General features: G+C 39.8%; 1 protein-coding gene and 1 pseudogene across 2 annotated transcripts in view; both read right to left on the bottom strand.

The window, feature by feature from the left end:
- Positions 1–1123: 1123 nt before the first annotated feature.
- Positions 1124–1446, bottom strand: LOC115280275 (annotated as a pseudogene).
- A 3865-nt stretch (positions 1447–5311) lies between these two features.
- KIAA0895 (KIAA0895 ortholog) overlaps positions 5312–20043 on the bottom strand; it is a 66279-nt gene continuing 51547 nt past the window's right edge. For both annotated transcript variants that reach the window (XM_029925057.1, XM_029925049.1), the window contains 2 exons: positions 11638–11735; positions 5312–7355 (listed from right to left, as the gene is read on the bottom strand). In XM_029925057.1, coding sequence (XP_029780917.1) covers positions 7194–7355; positions 11638–11735 — 260 coding nt within the window. In that variant the 3' untranslated portion in view covers positions 5312–7193. The remainder of the gene's footprint in view (positions 7356–11637; positions 11736–20043) is intronic.

The raw sequence follows: 20043 nt of genomic DNA, 5'->3' as shown, positions 1-20043 counted from the left end.
TGCATAATTTTCTTTCCTCTTCTTTGCTCGACTTACTTTCCATTACTGTCTTCCAGGTTGTTAAATTTTTCCTCTGCTTCATCTAGCCTATTTATTCCATCAGGTATTTTTTAATTTCATTTATTGTGTTCTTGATCTCTGGTTTTTTATCATTTTGTTAAGGGTCTCACTGATGTCTTCCACTCTTTTCTCCAGTCCCACTGTCTTTATGATCATTAAATTCTCTATCAGGCATATTACTTATATCTATTTTGCTTTGATCTCTTGCTATGGTTTGGTTCTGTTTTTCCATTTGTGAGGTGTTTCTCTATCTCCTCCTTTTGTCTGATCTTCTGTGTCAGGTAAGTCAGCTACTACTCTTGCTCTTAACGATAACAGCCTTATGAAGAAGAGGTCCTACAGCGCCGTTCAGTGCAATGTCCCATTCCCCTGGGCCCCGTGCCTCAGGGAGTGTATGTTGTATGTGCTCTGTGTTGAATCTTGGTTTCTTTTTCCTTCAGTCCAGGGGTCTGCGATGCTCTTTGCCTATTGTGGGCAGTGTTTGTTGGGGCTTAACATTTAACGTTTCAATGCAGTGATCTACTGCAAGAACTGAGGTCCCACCAGATGTATGGTTCTGGAGATACAGTGTTGGCAGAGTTTGCATGGGACTTCCAGAGGACCCCCAGTTTAAGAATCAAGATGAGCTAGACTCGGAAGGGTGGATCTGCTGAAGTGTGGGTGGTGGCGCTTGGTGCAAGCAAATTAGTAAGGAGTGTGGGTGCTGCGCTGGTTGCCCATTGTTTATGCTGCAGAGAGGCAGGGAGAATGGCACCTGCCAGATCCTTTGTCCCCGACTCCTGGAGGAGCATCCCTGTGAACTACCTGTTTGGCCATCCTCTCGATCCGCAAATCGCTCTCCCTTTTGTCTGACCCCATTTTTCAAACTACTGGTTTTATGCTGTATCCGCTTGTGCTGTTTGTTGAGCTGTCTCTTTAAGGTCAGGCACTCCGCTTCCTGATGCCCTCAGGGCTCTATGGGAGCTGAGGCCACAGGAGGTTTGTTTTTTTGTTGTTGTTGTTTTGTTTTGTTTCAAATATACTTTATGTCTTCAATCAGGCCATATTTCAATGGGTGCTCAGTGCTTTTACTTAGCATCAGTTATGAGTTGGTTTTGAAACAATTCATTATTACACCAGCTGGGATGATTACTGATCTCTCCATTCCTTTGGGGTGACTCTGCCAACAGGGGACAGGTTCCATTCTATTCCAATTTGTGTTGCTGTATAAGCCCATACAGCAACACAGAAGGTGGCTCCACTAGCTAATACAGCATTATCGTATTTGTCATGGAAATCAGGTGTCCGTTTCTGATGGCTTTGCCTTGCAATTGTTTGCTGAATGCTTTGAACTCGGAGATGACTTAGAGCGTTTCTGGCCATGGGAAACATCCTGAAGCTGAAGACAGAACAGTACAACTGTAGCTGCTGATTTGCTATTTAGGGCCAGTCAGCCACAGGAGTTTTAAATTCCAGGGTTTAAGTCACAGGTTTTAAGAACTCCTGAAATGCAGTCCTTCTTACTTTCAAATGCAAATACTATGGAGATTAGTCCACCCCAGCTGTGGGACCCCCAATGTGAAAGTCTGTTTTTCACCTTCAAGCCACCAACTCCCTCCCCACAGTGGTTGGCCCTGGTTTGTTTTGCTCCCAGACTGCGTGGTTCCCACCTTCCTCAGCGTGGCCTCTTCGCTGTAGAATTTGTTCTGCCGTCCTGGGTTGTTTTCTGTTATTCACACTGCTATGGTCTCTAGTTGTAAGAGTGGGTGAGCTTAGGGTTCTCCGACCTGGCTTTCTGCCCAGCTGTCTCTTGGCAGTTTTTTCCTTCAGCACTTTGAATCCATCGTCCCACTCTCTGCTGGCCTGGAAGATTTCTGCTGAGAAACCTGAAAACAAGATGGGATTCCCTTCTAAGTGGTCACGAACTTCTTTGCTCTTGCTGCTCTTAATACTCCTTGCTTCCTGGCAGTTTTATTATAATGTGTCTTGGAGAAGGTCTCTCTGAGTTTGGAACCTCATGAACTTTCTGAACATGGATATCCAAATTTCTCTTCAGATTTGGGAGGTCTTTAGCTATTATTTTTTAAAATAAGCATTCTGCTCTCTCCTCCTGCAACTCCAGTAATTTGCAAATTGTTTCTTATGAGGTTATCCCATAGATCACATAGGCTTTCATCAAACTTTTTCATTCTTTTTTCTTTGTTTTCACCTGATTGGATAATTTCAGAATTCCCATCTTTCAACTCAGGTAAATCACAGGTCTCTGTCTTTGGGTTCAGTTACAGGAAGATTATCATAATCTTTTAGTGGCATCCTATTTCTTGATTTCTCATGTTCCTTAATTTTTGCTTTGTCTTTGTATTTGAAGAAGCAGTCACCTCCACCGATCTTGACTGTTTTGGGGAAATACCTTTGGTCACCTCTGGTAGAGAATCTGAGACCGTCAGACTGCTCCATCCTTGCTGCCTCCTGTGGTAGAATTACAAATTTATTTTTGAGAGCAAGCATACAAGCAGGGGAAGGACAGAGAGGGGGAGACACAAAATCTTAAGCAGGCTCCAGGCTCTGAGCTGTGAGCACAAAGCCTGATGCGAGGCTTGAGCCCATAAAATGCGAAATCATGACCTGGGGCGAAGTAGGACGCTTAACCAACTGAGCCACCTAGGTGCCCGTCTTGTGGTAGAATTCTTAAGTTTGTATGCCTTCTTTTGATTCTACAATGGACAAGCCTTGGTGTGGGCAGTCTTTTTGCTTTCCCAAGTATGGGGCTAAACCTCAAGCCTCTCTGGCCCACAAATTTGGGCAGGCTTTTTGTACATGCTCACTAGCTGTCTGCCAAAGCATGCTCTCAATACTGTTGGGAGTGCACACAGAGAGCCAGCCACAGGTTTTGTGTGCGCGCACGCGTGTGTGTGTGTGTGATGCATGGAGCACTGGGGGTGTCCCATGGGCTGGTCAGGGAGATCCATGGGTAAGGCATCCCCAGAAGCTCTCGAGCCAGCTTCTTAGTGGAGACTGTGCTGCAGTTAGTAGACTGTATATCCCTTTAATGACTTCCCAAAGTCCTATCTGCTACACCCCCAGCTTCCTCCCACGCCCTAGTCACACAGCTCCTGATTCAGTACTCTGAATGGGATGAATGAAAGGGCCTCTTTGGCAGCATTCTGCAGAGGTGGAGAAGCTGGACACTCACTCTTTCACTTTCCCCCACAGGAGAAATCACAAGCTGAGATCCCTCTTGGCCCGAAGTTGTTCCACCTTGGGTGAGCAGTGATGAGGCTAAACTATTCCTCTTCAGTGCATCTAAACATATTTTTTGCACCAATGGTGTGCCGAAACTTTTCTGCTGGTAACTCTGACTTACACAAAGCCTCGCTTGTCCGTGGGTGGCTAAGGCTTAGTGTTTCCCAGGGGTTTGCAGACTGCAGCTGAGAGGGGTTAAAGCCTGTTCACAGGCCACTGCTCGGTCCAACCCAACACCTCGGTCTATTACCCAATGCATGGGTGAGCAAGATGCCTCCTGGGTTGCTTGTGTATGTTGCTGGATACCAAAGCTCCCACAGAGGCATGGATGCCGAGTTATTGGGAGGTCGGGGAAGGGGCACAAATGAGGACATGTTATTCACATCACTTTCTGAAGTTGGTTGTCTTTAGTAAGGATAACTGGACGGCTGGGAAGAAGTGGAATATTCAGCTGTCTCTTATCAGTGGTCAAATTTCTGTTCTCTATTTGCTTTGTCCTCTTTAAGTGCAATTTCTTTCCATTACGAAGGCTAGAAGTTCAAGATAAAGGTACTGGCAGGTTTGGTTTCTCCTGAGGGCCGTAAGAGAAAGGTATGTTCAAGGTATCTCTCTTTGGCTTGCAGATGGCCACCTTCTTGCTCTCTGGGCTCTCAAAATTCTATGTATTCTTAAAGCTCTTCATAGCTAGCTGATATCGGTATTCACATCCTGACATTCGTTTTAAGACATCACTTCCTCTAGCTACTAGAATCAGTGAAGGAAAATGGATGTCAAAGCAAGCTGACAATGTTTTACAAGTAAAGATTTAAATTCAAAGACAACCACCAAACTTACGGGTAAAGCCCTGGCTCCTCTGGGCACCTGCCGGAGGTCTCAAGGGATCCCCTGCAGGCCCTTGAGGACCCAGGCCGTTGCACTTGTGGTTTACCCCTTCTCCTGGGCTAGAGCTGCTCAAAATCCAAACACAAGCCTTACAAAGAGTGGTAATAAAATATTGTGGACACTAATCACTTTGCAAGTGACCTTATGTACTTCAAATACATGAGCAGGCCCATTTATTACGGTTTATGTTCTTTTGGTAGCACTTCGGGCATGAGACTGGCCATGCTGTGATGTGGTTCTGTGCCAGTCTTCCCTCTGAACCGCGAAAGCTCCGGTCTTCCTCACCAGAGGGTCCTTGGCATGCAGCAGAGGTCCTGCTCCTCTGTAGGTTCTGCACAGTTTACTCATGAACAGGGGAGGAGATTAAGACAAAATTACCCCCTCCTCCTTCTGCCTACATGCCATGAGAGGACAAGCTGAACTAATTAGGGGAAAGGTGGTATGTGGTCAATGTAGTACTTCTTTATAAAAAAGGATATTGGAAGACAAACCTAACCAATGAATGGTGCCTTCAATAATTACCACACAATGTACAACCCATAAATACCACAAAAATATAATTTTCAAGGAACAGAAGTTTGCATGTAAACTCAAATATTTCATTTGAGAACCTCAGTGCTATTTATTTCTATTATAACTACACATAAGATGCCCAAATATATACAAAACAATACAAATTTTCAACATTTTTACAAAGGTGAAAATATAAAGAAATGGACATTATGGATTTATGTATATAAACAATCTACGCTGAATCCCATCTGACGTGAAAACCTAACTGTATTTTGACACAATTATATGTTAGAATTACAATGGACAAAACTAATGAAATTCTAATTCTCAGTAGCCTATAGCAAATGACTATTAAAATTAACGCAACCATCAACTATTCTAAGTACTGCTTGCTATAAATTTTCTATTTATTAAAACTTCAATTTTAGGAAGCAAAAGGGACCTTAGTGCTATTTCAAAAAAGAGAATAAACATTAATTAAATGTTCAATCCCAACTTTTAAAGCTTAGAGCTCTTTAAGTATTCTGCTAATCTAAAACTATTTTTGGTTCACTGCTAACTTTTAAAATATCTGAAGATAATCAGTGTATTTAAGGTCATTTTTTTTGTCTGGATAGCACTGTTTTTTTGTGGGTTTTTTTTTTTTCTTTATACCGAAACAATAAGGCAATAAAGTGTTTCCTTTTCAAAATCAGAGAGAGGATATCCATTTTTAGATTCAGGGACTAGAATCACTGTAAATAATCCTTTGATTAATAGGACATTAAGGCTGTTGTGATTTCCCTTTACATCTAAACTGTAACCTATGATTAGCAGTTATTGCCTACAAATGTTGAATTAATAAGCTTTTGGGCTTAAATCACAGGACATACACCTTGTCATGTGTCTATACTTCAATACTACACAGTTTTCACAATCACCTTTGAGAAGTTTGAAGACGAAGTTAGAAAACACTACACCAAAGCTGAGACGGCAGCACAACGCTACAAGGAAACACACCCGAGAAGCCGAGTGGTTGTCCAGCATCTGGTCATTGTTGGCACAGTGTGTGCCCCGGTCTGCACAGAGATGTGCAGGCCACACTCGGCCATCATGGCACGTGTGTGGGTAAGTTTAATGCTCCAAACGGCCTGGCCTGCTACCTGCCACAGGTGACGTGTGTGGCTCTGTAAGAACCAGCAGGTGCCAGTTAGAATACTTCCTGTTTGCTGCAATATTCTTCCTTGAGGCAAGTCCTTCTGGATACGTGAATGAGAAAATCACATAACCTAGCGTGCCTAAGATTTCCCAAAATAATTTCCTAGCAGCAATGTGGACCAGGCTTTGCGGTATACATCTACCAGGTTAGCACCATATTTAAGCCTGAAATGAGGTAAAGATAAACTCTCAGATAGCTCTGGGTAAAACTTACAGTAGCAATTTTAATTGGGGTATTTACAGCAGTATTCTTCCTGATCATTAAAATAAGTTGCTGAAGAACTATTTGATTCTAAGTACATATACCCAAGTATGTATCGAAATCAATCAATTATACAAAGCTAGGTGTATATGCTTTTAGCAGAGGAAATGCAGCAAAACAGAACTCTCATTTTTGAAAGTCAAACTGTCATTATTGGCTTGATGAAATCAAAGATTTTGATAAAATTTGCTGAGCCAATATCACAAGACCAGTTTATCAAATGGCAACGCCCAGGAATTCCACTTTTCAGGGCATGGTCAAGTGTACAGCAGATGCTACCTAGTCACCATCCAGCTCCTACAGAAACTATGTTAGTCTCTGTGTCTTGCTGGTCGCTCCATTTAATAAAAAGGTGAGTAGCTTCTCTCTCCCCAACTATTTTAGTCCATGTAGACAATACCACTTGTACTTCTCATTTAGGTAAAGGACTGGGGAGGGAAAGACCCTAAAACTTATTTAAAATCTTGAAGGGATACAGTTTGTTTCAGCAAACAAAGTTTAGTTAGAAAATAACTACACAAAAGAGGTAATTCTTTAATGTAGTTCCTATAAACTGATAAGGTCAAACAATGTGTAAAATAAAGAATGAAAACTTTTCTAACTGCTCTTCCCCTCTAATATAAGAGAAATAAACTACAGCTAAGCATGTGGGAGCGTAACAACTAATTTCTCAAAGAATCACCACTGTTTATCAAGTAAAAGATAATCTTGGACTTCAGATTGGAATTCGGTCTCTAGACAGGGCTGGTCTCGGTGCTCAGGCAGATGCTCGTTACTCAGTTTGACCACGATTCTTCAAAACTCACCAGCAGTATTTTCATCGGACTCTGTTGGGATCCAGATGAAAATAGGAACTTTCCCCTGCAGCCTATAGAAACATGTTAGGGAAACAATTTAAGGTTTGTACTTAACCTTTTAAAAATTCGGCTGAATACTGCAGATTGTTCTTCAGAAAATCCATGTAAACAGTCTTTATAAATATGCTGGTGCTAACTGCACCTAACTGGTAATAAATATACACAGAGGTATAGCTTCGCTATGTCTGCAAAAATGCTGATTAATATATAAGATCTTTCAGTTCCCTGTCAGTCAGTTCATTCACTTCCATGATCTTCTCTAAATGTTCCATGTATCGGCCATGGTCCTGCAGAAAATGAGGGACCCTCATGTTTTCAATAACTGCCAATCCTTTTAAGCGATCCACATCTTCATAAGAGACCTGAAAAAAAGATGATGATTTTTAAATGTAAGTTAACTTCTTTCCTAAGTTTTAAGTGAAACTTTATGTGGACTGCTTTTCAAAGTACTTTAATACCTGCAAAATAACAAAAATCAGTGGCTTCTTTTACTGTATTAAATAAGAATGTGTTTATCTGCCTGTTTATCCTAGGACTATTATTTTTTTTTAAAACCAATAATATTGATTTAATACTGTATTTTGGACTTACATTTAGTTGCATAATTTCTAGACAAACAGTGTAATACATGTGTATGAGAGACTCCAAATCTAAACAAATGTCCTAAATCTAAATAAAAGAATCCAGGAAATAGCTAGAATATAAATGCCATGTTATGGAATTAGGAAAATCAGCACAATTATACATTGAATTCCTATTTCTATTTAATTTCAGAAGTAAAACTGTTTTAAGTTGTTTTGCTGTTATTTTGAATGTTTGTAAGCAAGTATTAATTTCACATGTTTTTGGTTTACTTACGTAAGAAGCCAATCTTTGGTGTTTATACTGAATTTATGGGTAAAACCTTTTAAGTTCTAGAAACTGTCATTACAACTTTAAATTCCAAAAACTCTTCTGATCAACACTCTTCTTGATTCAGTAGAAAGGCTATAAATAATCATGTTTATATTGTATTTTTATTAAGTTTTAAGTGATTGAAATTATTTTATTGAGTACTTAAACCACTAAGTAATGAAAATAGGTTTGTTGTTGATACTGGTTTAGTAATTTTTTTTTCCTTCTTTCACTGAGAAGACACAGCCATAATTATGTTGCTAAAGCCAATGTCCAAGAAATTAGTGTATGTTTCCTTTTAGGTTTTTGGTGTTTAACCCATTTTGAGTTTATTTTTGTCTATGGTGTAAGAAAGCAGTCCAGTTTTCCCAGCACTATCTACTGATGGAAGTGTCTTTTCTCCACTGTATATTCTTGCCTCTGTCATAGATTGATATAGGCACAAGTTTATTTCTGGGCTATCGTGTTCCATTAATTTATTTATCTTTGTATTAATGCCATACTGTTTTGATCACTACAGCCTTGTAATGTGCTTTAAAATGTGGGATTCTTCGGCATTCAGCTTGGTTTTTCTTTATTAAGATGGCTTGGCTATTTGAAGTTGTTCGTGGTTTTATATAACTCTTAGGATTCTAGTTCTGTGAAAAATGCTACTGGTATTTTGATAGCGGTTGTACTAAATCTGCAGACTGCTTTAAAATGAAATGTAGAATTCATTTTAACAGTATGAATTCTTATCCAAGGGCACAGTATATCCTTCTACTTCTTTGTGTCATCTTCATTTCTAGGTATTTTATCCTTTTGGTATGATTATAAATAAATGGGACTATTTTCTTAATTTTTTTCTGCTTTGTTATTAGTATGTAGAAATGAAACACATTCCTGTGTATTAATTTTGCATCCTGTAACTTTACTGAGTTCATTTATTATTATTATTATAATTTTTGATGGAGTCCTTAGGGTTTTCTATATATAGTTTCATGTCATCTGTTAATAGTGATGGTTTTACTTCTTTCTTACCAGTGTGGATACCTTTCTTTTTCTTTTCTGACTGCTGCAGCTAGAACTTCTAGTACAATGTTGAATAAAACTGGTAAGAATGGACTGTCTTACTCCTGACCTTAGGGGAAAAGCTTTCAGTTTTTCACTGTTGGTGATCATGTTGGCAGTGAGTTTTTCATTTATGGCCTTTATTATGTTGAGGTATGTTCCCTACTTTGTCAAGGAATTTTATCATGAATGAATGGATGTTATACTTTGTCAAATGCTTTTTCTGCATCTACTAAAAAGATATGGTTTCTATTGTTTCTCTTACTGATATGATGTATCATGACTGATTTGCCAATATTGAACCACACTTGCATCCCAGTAGTAAATCCCACCTGAAAGCAGCAAATGATCCTTTCAGTGTATTGCTTGATTTGGTTTGCTAGTATTTTGTTTAGGATTTTTGCATCTATGTTCATCAGAAATACTGGCCTATAGTTTTTTTTTTTTTTTTTTTTTTTTTTTGGGTAATGACTTTGTCTTGTTTCAGCATCAGGTTAATACTGGCCTTGTAGAATACATTAGAAAATTTTCCTTCCTCTTCTATTTTTTGGAATAGTTTGAGAAGTACAGATATTTACTCTTATGTAACTGGTAGAATTAATCCATGGGGCCACAAGGTCCTGGCTGTTGGGAGTTTTGTCTGTTGGGAATCCATTTATTACTGATCCAATTTCATTACTGGTAATCAGTCTGTTCAGATTCTCAACTTCTTTCTGATTCAGATTTGGAAGATTGTATGTTTCTCTTCTAGGTTGTCCAGTTTTTTGGCATATAATTTTTCGTAACATTTTCTTTATGTGGTGTCTGTTGTTACTCCTTCATTTCTGACTCTGAGTCCTCTCTTCTTGATGAATATGGCTAAAGTATTATCAATTTTATCTTTCAAAACACCAGATCCTGGCTTCATTCATCTTTCCTAATTTTTTTGGTCTCTATTTCATTTATTTCTGCTCTGTTTTTTACTATTCCTTCTACTAGCTTTGGGCTTTGTTCATTTCTAGTTTCTTTAAGTACAAGGTTAGGTTTGCGACTTTGTTTCTTGAGGTAGGCCTGTATCACTATAAACTTCCTTCTTAGAACTGTTTTTCTGTTTTGGACCACTCTGTTTTCATATTCATTTGTATCCATGTATTTTTTTAAATTTCCTCCTTGATTTCTTTGTATACCACTGTTTAAGAACAGTAATTCATAAACCATCCTGAGTTCATTATAGGAAAGAATGAGTAAGTATAATTAACATAACCCTGCAGTTTAAAGAGGAAGGAGATACATGAATGGAATGGGAAGGGAGGTGTAAAAGAACCTTGTGATATCTGATTTGAATTAGAATGACCTTATGATTTAAAACATAGATGATTTGTTCACTGAAAAGGTCTAGAAGCATGAGCACTCCAGTAGTAATGAGTACACCCACCTTGTTTTCTAAATACCATTTCCCACTAAAACAAATCAAGGCTTCCTTAGAAAAATTTCTCATCTGAGATTTGGGTAGAAAAAGTCTAAGAGGAGCCCAGAACATTTTGCTAGCAAACATGATGACATGTTTTTAAAAACAAAGGACTAGCCACTGGAAGGGCTGGATAAAAAAAAGCAAGTCCGGGGGTTCCTGGGTGGCTCAGTCGGGTCAGTGTCTCACACTTTTGATTTCGGCTCAGGTCATGATTTTTGCGGTTTGTGAGATCGAGCCCCACGTCAAGCTCTGCACTGACAGTGCAGAGCCTGCTTGGGTTTCTGTCTCTTCCTCTCCTCTGCCCTTCCCTCGCTCATGCTCTCTCAAAGTTTTTTTTTTTTTTTTAAGTTCATAATAATACTACAGAAAAGAGTGAAATATAACAGACTCCAAAGATCTCTATTTTGCTACCAGTAGTGTAGTTAACTGATTTGGGCAAAGAACAATGGATATTAAAAGCATTCCTTGAAAGGTTTAAGGAACAGTACATTCATAGGTATCACCCCACTGATTATTTATTTAATAGAAAAAAAGACAGATACCATTATAATGGAGTGTTCTCACAGAAACTAACTTACCCAAGTGATCAAACACAGCATCACTGAAAATGGAATAAAATCACCTATGTGCTTTCTAGTGTGATGCACTGTAAAATATACAAGTCACTCAGGTACTGTATTCTTGGTAAAAATGTTTAACTTGAATCTAATCAGAAGAAAACAATTTGTTAATTCAGATTGTAGGAATTCTCAAAAAAAACTGTCTTGGACTCTCAAAAATGTCAGGAAAAACAAAAAGACTTAGCAGAGAGTAGCACAGGGGGACTGTTACAGCTTGAGACAGACTAAATGCTCTAACCAAATGCAGGGTCCAATCCTTATCGGATACTGGCTCACAAAAAAAGTTACAAAGGACATTTGGGGGGATAATATGAGAAATATGAAGCAGACTGTTTTTTAGATATTGTATTGAATCAGTGATACATTTCTTAAAAAATCACTTGGTCATGTCAGAATATATGGGAGATAAAGGGGAAAGTGTTATATTTGCAGCTCACTTGAAAATGCTTTAGAAAAAGATGTACATTAAAAATAAAGTCTTATGCTCCCAAATCTTTTTCCCTTCATTTACCTCTTACTGTCCATAAAGAAATTCTGAAGTTTGGTTTTATAATAGAATCCTATTTCTTCCCTCCAGTTATCACAAATGACCTGGTGTGTTGGGGACTACAAGCCACTGGTCTCACTCACCTTCCCCAAGGCAGTCAGCAGATGAAAGTCAATGGTTTCTCGGTACCGGAGGATTTGCAGGATGCCATCCAAGTATACCTGGTCTTTACTGAAGCACCCTGGAGGAACCACAATAGTAATTTTATTAGACGTCAGAAAATAAAAGCTAAGTAATCAGATACTAACCCATTCCCTGTACTGTAGGAATGAGTCCTGGGTGAAAATATACATGGCAAATTAGAATTAAGTGTCTTCATAACATAAAAGGCAAGGTCTTGGGAAGCACCAGGATAATGTGCAGACTGGTAGCTGCCCTTTAAGAATTTTTTCTCGCCAGATCCCCACTCCCATAATTAAAACAGCATTTCTTCCAGTTATAAGGAAACACGGATAATTTAAAATATAGGACTCTTACAAATATGCCACCCACATTTAATCATATACACAGAGGCACTTGGGTCAGGGGAGGATGGCTATAAAGCAGTAAGTCCCAAAGGCAATGTGGGGACGTGGGACCTCGGAAGCTCCTGGTTTTTAAAAATACTACTCCTACTCTGTTAAAAACAGCTATAGGTAATGTTGATATTATTCCTCCATATGAACTGGAGGAATGAACAATTCCATATGAACAGTTAGAACTGGATTTTTAACATGGATGCTTAAAAATAGAAAATATGAAGACATGGAAAGTAGGAACAACCCACGAGAACTGAGACTAGTTAAAAAAGTGTTCCAATTACAAAGAAAAGTTATGTCATGATGGGAGAAAATTTTGCTCTATTAAATGGACTAAAATTCTATCATACATTAAGTCCTACCTTAAGAAAGTATTACTTTTTTTAGGTATGCTAATAGCATAGGAATTATGAACAAAAAGTGGGACATTTTTTAAACTAGGCTCATATCTCATGAGCTGTTCCTACTTTATAGTAGGAACAAAACTATTATAAGAGATACATATTGAAGTACTTATGCATGAAAGGACTTGATGTCTGGAATTGCTTTTAAAATATTATAGGAAAACAGGAACTTAGAAGAATAGAAGAACCACAGCTAGAAAAATGTCTCTTACATTTCCCCTACAACATTTCCTACAGCTAAGATTACTAAGATTGTTGATGTTTACGAGGCCACATATTAATCATTTTTGAAATTTTCAATAATAGAAAGTTTTCTTTTAAAAAAGTATGCACAGAAAAAAGGACTAGCCTAACGTGATGTGCAAAATGAAAGTCGTGTGCCTCTGGGTAGAGCACTAAAATTCAGACAAGCTGATCTACAACAGAGAGGGGAAATGTCAGACACTTCTGATCTGAAACTGCACCTAGAGGGGCTATGCAGCATGAAAGGCAGGGGACAGAGGTCTGCCTCTTCTCTGCTCGTGTCCGGTCCTGGCCCTCAGGCACCACACACAATCACTCAATGACATCACAGGTAGTTGTTAATGTGGACTGAGCTGGTGACACAGAAGAACCGTCACAGCCTAGGATAAGTATTCCCAAGCTCTAAACAGTTTTAAAAACTTTAAGATTCCGTCAAAAACTTTTCTTCTAAAAGTCAAAATGACTTTTAAATGAACATTTCCTAATTCCTATCTTTTTCTCAAAGGCATTTTTGTATGGACTTATAATTTACTTATTTCATAAAACAAAAAAGCCCCACCAAAATCTCTGTGGGCAATCTGAAGTCTCAAAACGGACAAGAACTTTTAAAGTTTCTATCACAGACGCATACTTCACTTAACACCAGAACTCCTTGTGAATATCCATATGCACTGTGACTGTACTCCTGGCCTTTATCTTCTTTAGACAAATCATATAATAAAGTGCTAGAACTCTCTAGTGAAATGACAAGCAAGGATTACTGATGGATGCTAAAACCATGAGATGAAACTGCTGGGAAACAGGATAGTCACACAGTATCTACCACCTCACAGATCACTTATTAGAAAAAAGGTCAGTGTATGTTTAGAAAGGAAAGAGCTACAAGAAGGATCAAAGTCAGCATCTGTACTGATGAGACAGCCTGGCATTAGGCGGATCCTGCTGGGCGATTTAGTATCAGTTATGTCGTATTTTGCCAAACAGCCTTACCCAGAATTCAATCATGAACATTCTAGAAGAACAGCCTGGACTTAAAAAAAAAAAAAAAAAAGTATCACAAAAAACATAAAAGGTTTTTTGTTTTTTCCATATTAAAAGAAGCTGAGGAGGCATAACTACCAAAAATAATGCATGGGCCCTGACTGGATCTAGATTTAAAAAATGGCTATAAGGAACATTTTCCTTACAGCTATTTTTTCTCCACAAAATGGGAGAAAATATTTGTAAATCCTGTATCTAACAAAAGATTTATAACTAGAACATAAAAAGAACTCTTATAACTCAATAATAAAAAGTAACCCAATAAAAAAATGGACTAAGGATCTAAACAGACAATTATCCATAGAAAATAAGCAAAGGACTTTTCGAAAAGATGCTCAGCATCTTCACCATCAGGGCAATTCAAATCAAAACCCCAATGCAGCAGGACTTCTAGGGAAGGGGGCAGAGTAGAAGGATCCGAGGCTCACCTTGTCCCAAGACGGACCTAGTTTTTAACACCTACATTAGTATAGATAACCCAGAAAACAACCTGAAGACTGGCAGAACAGACTCTCCACAGCTAAATGTAGAGGAGAGGCCACGCTGGAAAGGGGAGGAAGGGCAGAGATCGGGTTGGAAACCAAACTGACCCAGGAGTATGTGCTCAGGAGGGAAGAACGCCGTGAGCAGGAGAAGGCAGAGAGGGTCACTGTACAGCAGAGTGAAGGGAGAGGAGGAACCACACCTGACACCTAGACACAGGGGCCTGCACCACAAAGACAAATCCCTTAACATTTGTCTCTGAAAGCCAGAAGGGCTCAACTTCATGAGTTCTTACAGACAGTGGGGCTTAACACCTGGAACTTTAAAAATCACAAAGCTCTGGTGTGGAGAGATGGAAGGCAATAGGAAGCTGAGTCCCCAATCTTAAAGAGAAAGCACACCAAACAGCCCCCCTGAGGTGCAGCATAGAAACAGCACTAGGGTATATGGGAAGGAGACAGCATGTGTGCTGGAGGGAAAAGGGTCCTTAGAAGGCTTCTCCAAGAACAAAAGAGCTGATGGGCCCCATCCCTCTCCCCACCACAGCCCAGATACCTGGACACATGCGGGAGCCAGACCAACACTCTGCACCTGGCTTGCTAACCGTGCACCCTGCCCCTCCAGCCCACCCACAGCAGGAGCTCTCCGAAGCAGCTTCAGGTCCGCTCACACAGCACACCTTCGCGCAGCCTGGGAAGCTGTATTCTCCTGTGGACCCACCCCTCCATCCTGGCCTCCACGGGAGCTTCCCCAGATGGCCGCAGGTCCCCTCTAGCAGCAGCCTGCTGTGGATCTTGCTAGCACTATATGCCCCACCCCAACAACACAGCACTACACACCTCTTCTTCATAAGGCCACTGCTCTCAAGAGCAGGAGATGTAGCTGACTTTACTAATACAAAGAAACAGACGCAGAGAGAGTTAGAAAAAATGAGACAGAGGAATATCTCCCAAATGAAAGAGTCAGAAAAAATGAGGAGACAGAGGAATATCTCTCAAATGAAAGAAGAGGTCAATATCCCTGCAAAAGAGCTAAATGAAACAGTCTTTGCAATATGCCTGACAGAGAATTTAAAGTGATAGCCACAGAGATACTCACGGACTTGAGAAAAGTGTGGAAGATTTCATTGAGGCCCTCAACAAAAAGAAAACATAAAGAACCAATCATAGATAAAGAACTCAATAACTGATATTAAAAATACACTAGTGGAAATAGTAGAGGAAGCAGAAGAATGGATCAATGACCTGGAGGACAGAGTAATGGAAAACAAGAAGCTAAATAAGAAAGAGAAAAAACAGTAAATGAAAATAGATTAAGGAAACTAACTAAGCCACACCATCACGCATAATAATATAAGGACCTCAGAAAGAGGAGAGAAAAAAGGGGCAGAAAAATTTACCTGAAAGAATAATAGCAAAAAACTTCCCTAATCTGAGGAAGGTAACAAATCCAGATCAGGAGGCACAAATGGCTCTCGATAAAATCAATCCTAGGAGGTCCACACCAAGATACATAGCAATTGAGAGATGGAGTTAAGATGGTGGAGTAGTATGGGGACCCTGAGCTTGTCACCACCCTGAAACACAGCTAGATTAGGATCAAACTGTTTTGAACACTGAGGAAATTGATCTGAGGATTAATGCAATAATCTGCATAATTTGAGCCAGAGGATTTGGCAGGTACATGGTGTGGAGGGGTAAATTGGGGAACTGAAAAGCCATGGAGCCATGGGGAATAGGGAGCCATTTTTGCAGAGAGAGGACAGAGAGGAAGAGAAAGGGAGAGAGTGCAACAGATTAGGATCATGTAAGAAAAGCACTCTACCCAAAAGCTGGAGAGAAAAAGAGTGAAAACAGTTTGGGGACTGGGCAAGAAATCTGTTCCCCCAAATTATTACAGAGTGAAAGAAGAGGGTTCCAATACCGCCAGGATTCTACGAACCATGGAGAACAGTGCCGGCTGTGTGGACCCGACACAGAACACCATCGACGGATGGGCTGCCGAGCACGTTGAACAAGGGCTTGGCGGTCTCGGCTCTGGGATGTTCAGCTTGCTCGTCACTGGGAGTTTTGGACTCAGGGGACTAAAGGAAAAGGGGACATGAACAGTGAATTTCCTTCTGGATCCGAAACCGGTGGCTGCTAAGGCCCTTGCCAGTTCTACTAAAATCTGTGACTTGTTGGTCAAGAGGCTTTGCAGCCACTGACTGTCTCCAGACCTCTATTTTCCCGAATGGGAAAGGGGGATATGACCCTACAGGGGACACCTCTGAACATACTGCTGAGCCACTGCGGGCTCAGGAGGCAGCCCCGGTGGTCCCCATTCTCTACGAAAAGACCTGGCTACACTTTGACAGATGGCAGATGAATGTATTTTTTTAAATGTATTTTTTGTTTTAAGTTGAAATAAAAGGATCTGTTCCGGGTCGTGTCAGTGAAGAGTGTAGGGGAAACTACACTCTGAACTACTCACTGTGGGATTTTGTGGATTCGTTAAAATATCTGCAGAGGGCCTACCATATGTCCAGCACGCCACGAGCTGCTGGGGACACTGGGGACATGGGGACACGGCTGCTTATCCTTATTGTCTTGTCTTGTCGGGGATGTTTAGATTTGGGTGCAGGTTGACCTGCCGGTGAGGAAGTGGGGCGAGCCCCCAGGAGCAGTGCTCTGAAAGGTCCGTGTGCCGTAGGAGGAGAAACGACTTCCCTGCTAGGAATGCATCTGGTAGAGGTCTTCCAGGGGGAAAAGTCCCACCAGACCTGGGAGAGCTGCCACGCTTACTGAAACTGGAACAAAGACAACAGAGTGCAGCAAAACCTGGCGCCAGCTGTGTGTTGTGATTTACCAGGAACTCTGAGCCTCTGCTGCTGTGGGAGCACGCGAACATTTTCTGGGACAAGCCAGCACCCAGCCACTGTGCGGCAAGATCTTCCCCCAGAGAACCAGTGCAGGTCTATACCGCAGGGGTCTTTGAAGTGTGGGGTTTTGAAACATAGCCCCATCTGAGATAAAACTCTGGAGAAAGGCACCACCTGGTAGGCAGACAGCTTGAACACAGGGTAGAGGTGCGGAGTGGACTGAGGCTAAGAAAAAAGGAGGTGTGTTTGATCGCACGTTTGTGAGGGCACAAAATTCTGCGCCAGAGATTCGAGAGCTGGGTGAAGCCATCTTTACCTCTAGCAGGTGTGTGTACATACAGAGATCGACCCCACTGAGCTAAGCGGAGCCACCAAGTGGAGAACAGAGCTGCTGCACCAAGCCCTGCCTACCTGTGCCCACCAGCCACATCCCCCAGAAGACCAGCACAAATCCCTTCCAAAGCTTAGTCTATAGACTACAATGTTTCAATTCTAGGGGAAACTGGATGGAACTTCATTTGGGTCTCATGCTGTTTGTTGGTGTGTTTGTTTTCTTTGTTTTTGCTTATGTTGTTTTCTTTTTCTTTCTGGGATATAGAAAGAGCATAACTTAAAAAATTTTAAACAATTTTTTCTATTTTATTTAAATGTTTTTTAATTTTAATTTTTAATTTTTTTTAACTTTTTTCTTTTTCTCTTTTCTATCAAGCTTCTCTCAGCAAGTAGACCAGAACACATCTAAAATCTAGCTTCCTTTGATTTTTTTTGTTTATTAAGATATATAGTAATTAAAATGGCAAAATGTAAATATTGAGAATTTTAAAGCAGCAAGAGGCGGGCGCCAAGGTGGCTCAGTCGGTTAAGATTCCAACTTCAGCTCAAGTCATGATCTCACGGTTTGTTGGTTAGAGCCCCGCATTGGGCTCTGGGCTGACAGCTCAGAACCTGCTTCAAATTCTGGGTCTCCCTCTCTCTCTGCCCTCCCTGCCTCAAGCTATATCTCAAAAATAAATAAACATTAAAAAAAAAAAAAAGGGCAAGGGAAGGGGCACCTGGATGGCTCTGTTAGTTAAGTGTCCAACTTGGGCTCAAGTCATGATCTTGTGGTTTTTGAGTTTGAGCCTTGCGTCGGGCTCTGTGCTGACAGCTCAGAGCCTGGAACCTGGGGTCTGCTTCAGATTCTGTGTCTTCCTCTCTCTGCCCTTGCCCCACTCATACTCGGTCTTTCTCTCTCTCAAACATAAATGAACATTAAAAATACTTTTTTTTAAAGCAGCAAGGAAAAAGAAAACAGTTACACACAAGAGAAATCCAAGTAAGACTATTAGCTGATTATTCAGAAACTTCGCAGGCCAGAAGGAAGTGGCATGATATATTCAAAATGCTGAAAGAAAACTTGCAACCAAGAATACTCTATCCAGCAAAGCTACCATTCAGAATAGAGGGAGGGAGCTTCCTAAACACAAGTTAAAGGAATTCATCACCACTAACCAGCCTTACAAGAAATGTTAAAGGTGTTTCACTGAGTGGAAAGGAAAGACCATAGCAGGAATAAGGAATGTAGGAACCACAAAAGCAATAAAATAGAGTACATCTATAAAAATCAGTCAAGGGATTCACAAAATAAAAGAATGTGAATTGTGACATCATATACCTAAAATGTTGTATGGAGAGGAATATGAATTTAATGGTTTTAGTATACGGTTTAAACTTAAGTGACTATAAACTTAATGAAGAGACTCCAGCAAAAAATTCCTAAAACTGATAAATGAATTCAGTAAGGTCACATGATACAAAATGACGATTAAGTAAGGTTGCATGATATAAAATGCAGAAATCCACTGTATTTCTATACATTGATATTGAGTAGATAGAGAAATTAAGAAAACAATCCCATTTACAATTACACCAAAAGTAATAAAATACTTAAGAATAAACTTAACCACGGAGATGAAAGACCTGTACTCTGAAAACTATAAAATGCTGATGAAAGAAACTGAAGATGACACAAATGGAAAGATATCCCATGCTCATGGATTTGGAGAATACTGTTAAAATGACCATACTACTCAGCAATTTCCAAATTTAATGCAATCCCTATCAAAATACCAATAGCACTTTTCAAAGAACTAGAGCAATTAATCTAAAATTTGTATGTAACCACAAATGACCATAAACAGCCAAAGTAATCTGGAAAAAGGACAGTACTGGAGGTTATCACAATCCTAGATTTTCAGGTACATTACCGTGCTCTAGTAATCAAAGCAGTATGGTACTTGTATATAAATAGATACATAGATCAATGGAAAAGAGTAGAGAACCCAGAAATAAACCCATGATTATATGGTCAATTAATCTCCAGCAAAGGAGGCAAGAATATTCAATGGGAAAAAAGTCTCTTCAACAAATGGTGTTGGGAAAACTGAACCACTTTCTTACACCATACATAAAAATAAACTCAAAATGATTTAAGGAACCTAAATGTGAGATCTAAAAACAAAAATCCTATAAAAGAGCATAGGGAATAATTGGACACTGGCTGTAGCAACATATGCCTAGATCTATCTCCTGAGGCAAGGGAAACAAAAGCAAAAATAAACTATTGAGACTACATCAAAATAAAAAGCTTTTGTAAAAAAGAAATAACCAAAACCAAAAGGACAACCTCCTAAATGGGAGGAGATATTTATAAATGATGTATCTGATAAAGGGATTGTATTCAAAATATATAAAGAACTTACACATAACTAAACACCAAAAAAATACCCGGAATAATCCTATTAAAAGTGAGAAGACATGAACAAACAAGTTTCTAAAGAAGACATATAGATGGCCAAAGGACACATTAAAAGTCATTCAACATCCCTCATCATCAGAGAAAGGCAAGTCAAAATCACAAAGAGATATCACCTAACACTTGTCAGTGTTTTAAAATAAACA

This window comes from Suricata suricatta, chromosome 2 (genome assembly GCF_006229205.1).
Source record: "Suricata suricatta isolate VVHF042 chromosome 2, meerkat_22Aug2017_6uvM2_HiC, whole genome shotgun sequence".
NCBI lineage: Eukaryota > Metazoa > Chordata > Mammalia > Carnivora > Herpestidae > Suricata > Suricata suricatta.
The sequence above is the reverse complement of the archived record's forward strand: the minus strand, read 5'-3'. Positions and strand labels throughout refer to the sequence as shown.